Source organism: Neoarius graeffei, chromosome 13 (genome assembly GCF_027579695.1).
Source record: "Neoarius graeffei isolate fNeoGra1 chromosome 13, fNeoGra1.pri, whole genome shotgun sequence".
Lineage (NCBI taxonomy): Eukaryota > Metazoa > Chordata > Actinopteri > Siluriformes > Ariidae > Neoarius > Neoarius graeffei.
The window spans coordinates 51,430,121-51,443,049 of record NC_083581.1 but is presented as its reverse complement, the minus strand read 5'-3'; the positions used below and the strand labels follow the sequence as shown (position 1 = coordinate 51,443,049).

The 12,929-nt window shown below is 43.1% G+C and overlaps 1 protein-coding gene across 1 annotated transcript in view; it reads right to left on the bottom strand.

The window, feature by feature from the left end:
• The window catches only part of arhgap46b (Rho GTPase activating protein 46b), a 247,416-nt gene extending 235,156 nt beyond the window's left edge, over positions 1-12,260 (bottom strand). The window contains exon 1 of the mRNA XM_060938001.1: positions 12,103-12,260. Coding sequence (XP_060793984.1) covers positions 12,103-12,116 — 14 coding nt within the window. The 5' untranslated portion in view covers positions 12,117-12,260. The remainder of the gene's footprint in view (positions 1-12,102) is intronic.
• Between the last annotated feature and the right edge of the window lie 669 nt (positions 12,261-12,929).

Sequence of the window (12,929 nt, the reverse complement as noted above, 5' to 3'; positions counted from 1 at the left end):
ATGTCTGTTTCAGGGGATCTCGGATCCCCCGAGTACCCCCGTAGTTCGAACACTGGTTGTCCTGATTTAGACTGGTGTGTTTTTGTTTTTTTTGGGGGGGGGGTGTTGCGCGATGTTGCACCCGGGTCCAGATTAGGGCAGAACCGGCCCTGGCTACATTTCAGGTGTAGTTTGTTTTATGTATGTATGTACTTGCATAGATGTGTACTTGGTCTTCCAATATGGCGACTACCAAAATCTCGCGGCGCGGTGACGTCATGCGGGAACCCTCTATAGTGCCCTATATAGTGAGTAGGGAGCGATTTCGGACACAGGGTCAGTCTCCCGAGTTCTAATCACACACCTGTTCCTTAAGGACTCTCCAGGGTTTTTTCTAGAAAAATTTAGTATGAGGGCGCTCACCATGGCGAGGGAGCAAAGCGGGGGGGGGGGAGATGGTGCCGGTTGTCCCCCCCGCCGTGCAAAGCCTTTGAAAAATGCTCCAATGGGACATTCTGAGGCCATCTGAGAGGGAAATTGTAACAAATTGTCTGTCAACATTGAAAAAGAAAGAAGTAATCTTCTTCTGCCCCGGACAGTCTTTGGCTTTCTCCCGTTTCGTGCCGCGGGATGACATCTTTAAATGCCCAAGTGTCAACAAAAACAACTCGCGAACCACTTCTGTCAAAAGCTCCCGCGCCGGTGGGTGAAAGGTCATTCAGTCTCGAGAAATCTCGCTCTACAAGTCAGCTGACCTTGTATGTAACCCATGTCAAATCTCGCGAGAGCAGCCGCGACAAGTAAACAACATGGCGCCTCAGTCTGGAAAACGCCAATTTGGATTGTTTTTGCACCGTCTGGCGGTGTATCTACTATGATTGGAATATTTTTGCAGCAATTATAACGTATTTGATGATCAGACAAATTGTCACGTAGTGTTGCTGGGATGTTTTCACGGAGTCGGTAAGGGGGCGCACGCTGAGAGTAAGAGGGGGCAGCGCCCCTGTTCCCCCGTTTAGACGAAAGCCTGCTCTCAGTTTCACAGTTACCCTGGAAGTAAACGCTCAGTGTATCCTTACCTGACTTTACCAAGCCTTCTGATATTCTGGTTTTTTTGGACATTGTTTGTACTTTGGATTTTTACTTTTTGTTGTTGCCTGTGGGGTGGCACGGTGGTGTAGTGGTTAGCACTGTCGCCTCACAGCAAGAAGGTTCTGGGTTCGAGCACAGCGGCCAGCAAGGGCCTTTCTGTGTGGAGGTTGCATGTTGTCTGCGCGGGGGTGCTCCGGTTTCCCCCACAGTCCAAAGACATGCAGGTTAGGCTAATTGGTGACTCTAAATTGACCGTAGGTGTGAATGTGAGTGTGAATGGTTGTCTGTGTCTCTGTGTCAGCCCTGTGATGACCTGGCGACTTGTCGAGGGTGTACCCCGCCTCTCACCCATAGTCAGCTGGGATAGGCTCCAGCTTGTCTGCGATCCTGTAGAACAGGATAAAGCAGCTACAGATAATTGATGGATGTCTTTTCCTGTTTGTGCCTCGCCTGACCATTGCCTGTTTTTTGACGCTGCCTTTGCCTGTCGATTTGGATTTGTCTTCCAGCTTAGTCAAATTAAACTTTCCTGGCAAACAGAGCCTTAAGCATGTCATCCTGCCAGACACCAAAAACAGCGCTAACATTATTCAGATTGCTCCTATGACATAAAAGCTAAGGAAACTCAAAAAGAAATATCATATTTATTTTATCATCAACTTCAATGTTTCAGGTTTGTTTTTATAACTTCACAGCAAAGTTTTCCAGCTTTTTAGTTCAATTTAAAGTGACAGAGGATCTGCCATCTTCAGCTCATCTGTTTAACACACTTGCTGTGTGGATTATTATTTTTTTGCCTTTTAATAAATAAATGCTGTAAAAAATCTAAATGCGTTTGCTCTGGTAACCCTGCTAGCATTACAGGAAGTGTAGTGTTTTTCATCATGAAACGTATTTTAAAAGTTGTAACTTAAGGCCAATTTATGCTGACAACGCAGTCCTCACAGATGGTGTCGCAGATGGCGTCTGCGTAGCCCCCCCCTTCACAGACGCTCTGCGTGCACCTCCCAAAAATTGTGACCACCGCAGAAGCCTCGCAGACAGCGTCGCAGACAAGAGGGCTCTGATTGGTCCACTCTACATCCGCTGTACACGCACTTCCGCTTCCCTACTTTCCCGGTTTGTTTTGTTTTCACGACCGCCATTTTTAAAAACACGAGCGAAGATGGAGCAGCACGAAGAGCGGTTGATCGAGGAAGTGAGGAAGTACGTACATCTATACGACTCCAGTTCTAGTCATTATAAGTAACCGGAGGATAAACACTCCACTAACCACACCCACCAACCAGCGCTCGAAACTAACGGTGTCCCGACGTCCCGGGGACCATAAAAAATGTCATCGGGACACAAAATTATCATATCTGGGACAATCCCGGGACAATGGAAAAAAATAGATCTAGAAAAAAAGTTCTACATTAATATTATTTACAAAGCCGTAACACATACGTAGACATTCACCTAATTTGTCAATTTTAATTTTAAAACGTTAACAGCGAAAAATACATAGTAGCTACACTTTCGATGCACCTGCATCAGTAGGCTACAGAGCAGCGCATTCTGTTCTAGAATCTTCGGCCGGAGTCCGCATTATATGGACTTGGAATGGAATTGCTAGCGCACACGCTGCGCCGACTCTTGCCAGAACAAAAATGCTTAAGTGGTTGAAGCGGACCGACCGCGGGGAAGAAACTGAAAGCCCAGACATAACGTCTCCGGGACCTTCAGGATCCAAAGTGTCATCGCCTGGTCTGCAGGCAACGCTAGCAACTGAATGAACTTAATGAACACTGTTAGACACGTTATAAAATACAACAGGAATGATGTGGATGATATTGACGGAAGATACCGTTCAACAGAATAAGTGAGTTTTCTTGGTGTCTTTCTCGTTCAGAAAGTTTAGTCAGTCAGCAGCACAACTAGGCTCGGACCTGCCACTATGTTGATGTTGCTAACATTTGCACCCACGTTTCGGCAGCGAAAGTTCATAAAATGGATAACGGAAAGTTCATAAAAATGGGTAACGGTAATGGATAACGGAAAGTTCATAAAAATGGATAACGGTAATGGTGAAAATTATAAGTTGGCCTTATAAGTGCCAACAGATATTCAAGGTATAAGTAGATGAAATGAACATAAAAGGGGTCTTATTTTCAACTAAAGTGTACTGCAGATGTAGGGAGTTGAAACATTTTCTGAATGAGCTAGTTGGCCCCTTTAAATAAACGGGTATCTATTCATACAGTGAGATCGCCAAAGTTTAATAAACTGAAAATGCAATAACTGTCATTTTGAAGTAGATGATGTATAGGACATGTGTCGCTTGTGTCTTGTGACTTATTGTAAAAATGATATAAAGGGTTCAAAATCGCATAGTTACAAATATAATAGTAACTTCATATGATAATATCAACCACTGGTTATTTCAGAGAGGAAAAAAATGGGGACACTATTGCTTCCATTCGGGACAATACAACACAGAATTCGGGACCACTGGGGGACACAAAGAAAAAAAGTTAATTTCAAGCCCTGCCACCAACTACTCCTAGCGATTTCGCGACTTCGCGCCCCCTTGCGTTGTGGCGGTGAATAACATCGCGCACGCCTATTACTCCCCGCTCAACGATAAATTACAACTGTCTGCGAAAAGCTATCTGCGAAAGCCTTGTAGCAAGAGCATGCAGAGGCCCTTAGACTCAATTCGTCAATCGAAATCCATGAAAATTCCAAAAGAATCAATTCATAATTGTATGCTACCGTGAATGAAAGCGTTTCTCACCCCAACAACCTAGAGAACTTTTACACACGTATGCTCAAGGCTGAGCTGCACCTGATCAAAATAAAACAGCATTTTGTTATTTTCTGTGGATGATAACGTAAAGAAAGTTGAATTTAACTCGATTAAATAATCTTGTCCAAACCTTCTACTGGGCCCACCTGCGTCCCTCAACGCACGAGTTTTATTAGAAATGACAAGCTGGCAAACAAAACATTTGTTTTGGGGTTTTCCTCTTTCTTTTTCCAGCAGAGCCAAGGCAATTTGTAATTTTGTCTGCGAAGCTCCAGAAGAGGAAACTAGTAATTAAGGCCCAACCACAAGCCAAAGAACCGAATCTACCATTTTCCAAGCCACTACAAAGTACATCGTAGAGCACTCGAGCAACATCGGCCTTAAACAGATGATTCAAGTGCAACATGCAGCCTACAGCCTGGGAAAGATTCATCTGCTCTCAGGGCCAGCTGAAGAGAAAATATTCCCCCCCCCCCCCCCCCCCCCCCTTTACTGGAAGAAGGTTTCATGAAGCTTATCATTATTGTTGACATGGATTTTATTGGCTGTATAGATAAGATGGCCGCTCAACAGTCAACATCATCTCCTCTAAACAATGTGGATTATGAGATGAACATGAGGCATGTTGCTGTGAGGAAACTAAATTAAGTAAGGAACGTGTGCTGTTATAAGAAAATAAGCAACGACAGGGTGATGTGATGCAGAGTTACCACCCAAAGCTTTCCAATAATCACCATGTCCGCCATGATTACACCACAGCAGTTTACCAATGATTAAATTTTTATATTCGTGATACGTTATATACAGTATGTTATACTCTTTTAACTTATTTAATGTTGTGGTACGTCTGCAAAACAAGCTGCCTTGCATTATAACAGCTTCATTACACGGCTTTGTTGAATACTCAATTCTGACTGGTCAATGACGGTGTTCTATGGACCACATCATTATTAACAGCAGCAATAAAATAGTTTTAAATCGATAAAAGCATTTTAAATCAATATTTTTGTCAAACTGTTGATTTATTTAGTAAGTAGCCATATCATAAGCAGGATAATGTACAGCGAACCAGTCACTGTTGCAAAATAAACCACTTCAGGATGATTCAAGAGGGGCGGCACAATGGTGTAGTGGTTAGCGCTGTCGCCTCACAGCAAGAAGGTCCTGCGTTCGAGCCCAGCGGCCAGCGAGGGCCTTTCTGTGTTGGAGTTTGCAAGTTGTCCGCGTTTCCCCCACAGTCCAAAGACATGCAGGTTAGGTTAACTGGTGGCTCTAAATTGACCGTAGATGTGAATGTGAGTGTGAATGGTTGTCTGTGTCTATGTATCAGCCCTGCGATGACCTGGCGACTTGTCCAGGGTGTACCCCGCCTTTCGCCCATAGTCAGCTGGGATGGGCTCCAGCTTGCCTGAAACCCTGTAGAACAGGATAAGCAGCTACAGATAATGGATGGATGGATGGATGGATGGATGGATGGATGGATGGATGGATGGATGGATGGATGGATGGATGAACGGATGGATGATTCAAGACCCCTTCACCAAAGTCCTTATAGACAAGTCTTGCCACTCAGCAGCCATCTTGGAAATGCACCCGGGCAGTTATTTTGGGCTAACGAGCCTCAGGGAAAGAATCATAACTACACTTTCACCAGGACACAAAAACTCCATATATAGAATCACCAGTCAAATCTGATTAAAAAAAAAAAACATACTTAAAACTTTGGTGACTTTGCCCCAAAATAAAGTTTAAAAAGCTTTTTCCCCACAGGTTATACTTCTACTAGGCATGTGCAAGGTTGCTACAAGGTCGCTATACTTCTACTACGCATGCACAACTGCACACCTGCATCAGTACAACAACACAATTGGATTTATATTTTTCCTGGTTCGGCAGATGATTGGCTTTTGGGGGGAGGAGTGGGACATATGAATACAACCACCATCTTTGGGGCTACAGACGTTCCCCATATACTTCTATTCAGGATTCTTACAATGGGATGTCTCCTCCCTTATAACATATCTGCCTCCGCTTCGTGTTATGGTCCTGCATCACCTTATCAAGGTTTGTTTTGCGATAATGAAACTTCCGTTCCCTCACCAGTCTCTCTGTTTTCCATCTCTTTAATTTTATAAGACAAAAAAGCCTTCTGTGTTGGAAAGTTACAGCTTCACCTCTGAGTGTTACAAAGCAGTGACGCTGGAGACTCCTTCCAAAAATGCTCAATAAACATCTCCTCAGAGAAAAGTGCTAGCACAGAAATGATAATTATATTACAACAGCATTAATAAAGACCATGAAGCTGGAACTACTATCATAGAAAATGAATCAACACCTTCCGACCAATCAAAATCAAGCAAAAAAATAAAAGTAAAAAAAATCAGGAATTGCTGGGTTTCAATCACATGACTTTTCTTAGCGGTTTTACCAGAAGTGAAATAGCTGGTGGTCTAAATGGCTGCCGTAGTGCAAACAACTAGCAAAACTTATCAGAGTACGCTCGTAATCTAGAAGCCACTGCTCGCTTTAGATATATTCAGAAGATTGCTATGCGGAATGGAATCGACCCCTACAGTCTGGGAAAGAAGGATTTGTCATACGATCTCGAAAACGACCCTTCAGTCGGGTTCCATGACACCTCGAACTATCTGGTGTTGCAGACATCCTTCTACACCGCAAAACAGATGAAAGAGTGGAAGAGTACGGAGACTTACAACTTTTCTGTATGTGGCTGGGTAAAGGACCTCGGTAGTAAGTCACTGCCGAATGAATCCTGTATTGTTTTTACCCATTTAAGTGTTTTTTTTAAAGCTTTTCATTCGTATCTTTACAACGAAGCGCTGCAAGTTTAAGTGTAAATAAACAACAGTTGGCTTGATTCTCACTTGTGTTGGCTCTTATCTCTCAGCTAAATCATTCACAAAGATCATCAGAAACCCCTTTAAAGACCTGGATCTTAGTTAAACAAGATGGAGAAGTGATCATGGCGCATTGTAACTGTACGGCTGGGGAAGAATTTTGTCGCGACCTTCATGCATATGGACTTTGTGAGGAGTAAGCAAAGAAACAGCTGGGGACTTTAGCGCTTCACGACTAAACAAAGTACTGTAAAATAATGACACATAGCAAGAAAAGTACTTGGAAAACACTAAGGACATAGCTGAGAGGGAGATACAAACCTTTCACCAAGTGATCCCTGCAAACTCGAGCGTGCTTCGACTCGGCTCCCTTCGATTTCAGCGAGACGTTCAAAAGCCACCTTTCTCGAAGTCTTTTTGTGAAATCCTGTGTTCGTTCACCCTTTTTTATTAGTTCACGAGGAACCCTGAAGAAACTTTTATCAGTTTCACAGTCTGATCAATTCGAACAACCTAAAACAATGCAAGCGTAAGGCATTTTTCATGCGAGCAATGCACCTTCTCCGTACAAACGCTTTGTTGACTGAGCTTTAGTAGACCACCAGCTAAAGTTTTGAATAACTAATGAGGGGGATGTGATGTCACGTGAAACCCATCAATACAGTGTGTGGCCAGTTAATCTGTCCACAAAGTTGCATGTATAAATTTTGATTCATTCTTCATGACTCTTGGACATGGACTTAAAAAAAAAAGTAGAAAGCCTGTGTAGACATGATCACGTTTTCTGTCAGCCTTCTACTAAACTCTTCCATATGGCCTCATGAATATTTTACAGGTTTAAAAGGGACACACTGCGTGACAGGGATGAGCTTCAGAACAAATGAAACAAACTTGGTGAAATCTATTCATGAACACCTGGAAGATGAGGCAGGAGTGACAGAGCAGTCGATTAGCTGAGAGCACTGAAGCATTCAGAACAAGCTCAGCATCACATCTGGTGCACACAGAGTGTTAAAGACAAGACCGGGAGCTCTATTAGTGTCTGTAATTAATCTTCTATTTCACTGAAATTTCTTTTCATTAATGTCATTTAGGAAATGGGTGTACAAATCACAAATTCATTAGCTAGCCCAGTGGGCAAGTGGACGCTCTACTGTGTTTTGGTTAACCAGAAACTATGCTAAAATAGTGGAAGCTACTCATTTTCTCTAGATACAGTGTGTTTAGAAGAAGAGGAAACCTTTATTTGTCAAATGCACACTCTGGCACAGTGAAGTTCATCCTCTGCATTTAACCCATTTGAAGCAGTGAACACACACACACACACACACACACACACAAGTGAGCAATGAGCACACACATTAGCTATGTGCCACAGCGCCCAGGGAGTAGTTGGGGGTGAGATGCCTTGCTCAAGGGCACTTCAGGACCCAAGGTTGCCCCGTGTTAACCTAACCGCATGTCTTTGGACTGTGGGGGGAAACCGGGGCACCCGGAGGAAACCTACGCAGACACGGGGAGAACATGCAAACTCCACACAGAAAGGCCCTCACCGGCCGCTGGACTCGAACCCAGAACCTTCTTGCTGTGAGGCGACAGCGCTAACCACTACACCACCACGCCGCCCGACTGCAAAGTGACTGCTTGAGAGTTATATGACAATTATATTTACGCTGCAATTTATTTTGCTCAGTTTCCAGATACCTGTGTGTTCCTGATTCAGAAAAGAGCTCATGTGTCAGCAATGCGGTCTCATTAATCCTCCTAATAATAAAGGTTCTTTCTACTAGAGGTCTGCGCGGGACAGAATTTTCAGTCCCGCTCCCGCATTGTGCAGTCCCGCTCCCGCCAAGAATTATGATTTTCAGTCCCGCTCCCGCCTGCCATATTTTGTCCCGCTTCCACCCGCAAATTCCGCATGATGCAGACGTTCGCGTTATTTCTCACGAAAGTTCTTGTCATTGGCTTGGGGAATTAAACATGCTGAGCTTAGCTGAGCTCTCCACTAACCGATCCTTCACCTAGCGCACGTAGCGAGGGTGTGCGTTGCCAGGCGGCATGCGCAGCTGAGGCTTTACAGAGATACTCAGAACCTTTTGGCACTTATCACAACAAGCAAAGGGCAGCTGATTTCCCTCTGCATCGTACACGAGTGAGAACGACTTCCAAATGTCTGATTTCAGGACTCTTGACTTTTTAACGGTAAATGTACCTCTTTTTAAAGCAGCACTTACTTCTGAAGCACTGTGAGCTTCACTAGAGGAGCTCTGCTCTTCTGCCATGATCGGAGATCTCAAACACGGAAGAGCGGAAAGGAATCGGAAACGTACGCGAGATTAGACTACATCCGCAAATTTAGGCATCTTAAAATGTTTTTAGTAATGCCAAATAAAATATCCAGCACAAATTATATATGATAGACATAAATTAATAATTTATAAATTTTATTTAAACACGTTTTTAGTTAGCGGGACTGCAGCTTATCACCTCTCCCGCCCGCTCCCGCATTGTGCACTCCCCCTCCCGCCCGCGCCTGTAATGAGCTTTCAAAATTTGTCCCGCGCCGCACTGCTTTGCGTCGGGTCCTGTGGGACTCCCGCGGGAGTGCAGGGCTCTACTTTCTACCTATCGCGAGGTCACAGCTCAGCCGATGTGTGTACGGAGCAGGAGATGGGAATCAGAATAAATACTTCATCGTGCAGTGGCGAAGTCCATCACACCACAATGAAGCGCAGTCATTTTAATCAGTGCTACATACCAAATGAAAGCTTTTATTTATGAACCTACTTCTCTGCCAGGCCACTATGAATAAAAAACTAATAGCCTGGACATAAAAGCTCAGTCAGTACTAAATTCTTATGTTAGAAATATACGGCCATTCAGCTACACATTGTCGAAAGTACACTCATGCCACTGCTCCAGAACACACACAGCAGGCCAAGCAGTCCAAGTGCCTTGAGGGACTCTTAAAAAACCCAGTAGAGCTAATAAACCACGTGCGAGGATGGGACAAGTATAAAGAGCATGTCTGATCTTGAGCAGCATTTTTCTGAAACATTCTAGTTTGGAGAGTTCCTCACCAAAATCATCAACCTGAGCTGGATTATGTCTACACATGACACACGCTGATCATTCTTTACATCTCTGTGTGGATTGTATTGTGTTTATTCTGAATACACAAACTCCTAAAGCTCTTTGGAGCCAGTTGGTGTATGGCTACTGGTTTACATTCCTCAATTAATCTCATAACTACAGTTCCAGTTAAAAGTGTGGACACACCTACTCATTCATACGGTTTTCTGTATTTGGACTATTTTCTACATTGTAGAACAACACTGAAAACATCAACACGATGAAATAACATGTGGAATTATGTGGTAAACAAAAAAGTGTTGAAAAACCAATAGGTTTCATATTTTAGATTCTTCAAAGTAGCCAGTGTTTACCTTGATGACGCTTTGCACACTATTGGCATTATCTTAACCAGCTTCATGGGGTAGTCACCTGGAATGCTTTTCAATTAACAGGTGTGCCTCGTCAAAAGTTAATTAGTGCAATTTCTTGCCTTCTTAAAGCATTTGAGATCAAACAGTAAACAGTAAATAATAAACATACAGTAAATAGCTCTGTTCTACAACTGTAGTAATCCATATTATGTCAAGAACCACTCAACTAAGTAAACAGAAACAACATCCATCATTACTTCAAGATATGAAGTGTCTTTTAATTAATAAAAATAGAGAAAAATCTATGAATGAGAAGGTGTGTCCAAACTTTTGACTTGTATGGTTGGTAATATCCATGCTAGTTTTATGCCAGGATCAGACTACATGATATTTTTGTCTTTCACGATAGTCATCATGTCAGATCAGGCAATCATAGTGCCAAAAATTCTTGCCATGTCTTGGTCAGGAGACTGTCAACAATACAAGTTTGACCCCAACAGTCATCATTCACGTCCTTGTGCATCATCAGGGAAGAGGATCAAGAAACTGTCAAACTAAACAAGAAAATACAAAACCTTCTGACATGCTAGACTTTTCATCGGGGTGTCATGGGGCGTCTCAGAAGCCACATCGCTGTTCTTTGATTATGTCACACTATAAAGCCCATTCATTGTTTCTGATGTCCATATTTATGTCTGGCACTGGAAATTTGTCTTCCACGACAAGATGGTGTCAAAATCAGTTGAATTTGTGTCGTGTAGTCCCTTAAGTAATTCATTGTAATTAATAGGTAATATGCTTTAAGAAGAATAATTAAGTAAAAAAAACCCTGGAAGTTTGTGAAGTTCAATCCAATGAAGTTGAAGTGGTTAGCACGGTCGCCTCACAGCAAGAAGGTTCTGGGTTCGAGCCCAGCAGCCAATGAGGGCCTTTCTGTGTGGAGTTTGCATGTTCTCCCCGTGTCTGCGTGGGTTTCCTCCGGGTGCTCCGGTTTCCCCCACAGGTCAAAGACATGCGGTTAGGTTAATATGGGACGGCCTTGGGCTGAGGTGGCTTTGAGCGAGGCACCTAACTCCCAACTGCTCCCCGGGCGCTGTTAGCATGGCTGCCCACTGCTCTGGGTATGTGTGTGTGTGTGCATGTGTTCACTGCTTCAGATGGGTTAAATGCAGAGAGGAATTCCACAAGTGTGTGATGAATAAAGTTGTGCTTTCTTTCTTTCTTTCTTTATAGGTAATATGCTTTAAGAAGAATAATTAAGTAAAAAAAAAAAACTGGAAGTTTGTTAAGTTCATCTTAATGAAGTTTAAGTGAATGAAACTATTCCAAGTAGAATCACACAGAAACAGAATCAGACTGGAAAGAACTGAATCAATGAACTGAGTCACTTTAGTGAGCAGGTTCACATTTTAGAGGAATTAAAGGCATGAAACAGAACAAAGACTAAAATAAACAAATAAATAAAGTTTCACTTGTGGGATATGAATAGATACTGGTGATGAAATGAAACCATAAGGTGGTAATTGTGTGATGGTACTGGTGTGATATATAAACACTGGAGTGATGTTTGTGCACCAGGTGTAATGTTAATATTAGTGTTATTAAGGTGGTTCAGTAGAGAATGAAGTGAATAAAGAAGACATGTGTATGTATATAAATAACTCTGTTTAATCACCTAGAGAGACACTTTAAACAACTACAGTTTGCTTTAGTTTATTTTATAACCTTTAACCAAAACCTTAAAAACAAAACAAAAAAACAACCTGCGGTTCCAAAAAATACAAGAAAAGTCGAGCTAAAACAAACAAACAAACAAACAAACAAACTAATTAATAACCAAGCAAACAAAAATCTACACTGGACCTGCAAACTTGTAACTTTAAGCATGAAAGCATTGGTCCATGAACCCTTCGACGTGAAAGGAAGTGAATTCTCTCACCTTGGCTCGGCCATTTCCTCACATTGTATGGAAAAGTCGAAGAGAAAGAAATGGTGTGAGTTTCTCTCCCGCTCACAGTTTCCTCGACTCGGATACACAGATTCTACTCTGAGGAGCACCGAGTGACTGAGTCCCAGTCCCTGAAGGAGTGTGTGTGTGTGTGAGAGAGAAAGAGAGAGATTCCTGTTTTCCCTCCCACCCTCTCTGTTCCTCATTGCACCGGTTTGTTATTTGATCCTTGTCCGCACTGCACTACGCTCTCTGCTTTTTGGCGACATCTTCTGGTCGATCTGTGTAATAGCATGGAGGTATACTTCTAATACCTGTCTGTGAAGATTCTCAGTCATCCAGGTCATAGTAAACTGCGGGTGGTAAAGGAGAGCAACTGGACTTGTAAAGGAGAGCAACTGGACTTGCTCAAGCAAGTTCACGTCCTTTACCACCCACAGTTTACTTCTAATACACTTTATTTAAATACCTACCGTGATTCCGATGGTTATGTACAGCGCCCTCTAAAGGTCATGGCGGGGATTTTAAGCTACTTTTACGTTCCCTTGTGAACCCTAAACACAAAACTCTCTCTCTCATTATCTGTAGCCGCTTTATCCTGTTCTACAGGGTCGCAGGCAAGCTGGAGCCTATCCCAGCTGACTACAGGTGAGAGGCGGGGTACACCCTGGACAAGTTGCCAGATCATCACAGGGCTGACACATAGGGACACAAACAACCATTCACACTCATGGTCAATTTAGAGCCACCAATTAGCCTAACCTGCATGTCTTTGGACTGTGGGGGAAACCAGAGCACCCAGAGGAAACCCACGCAGA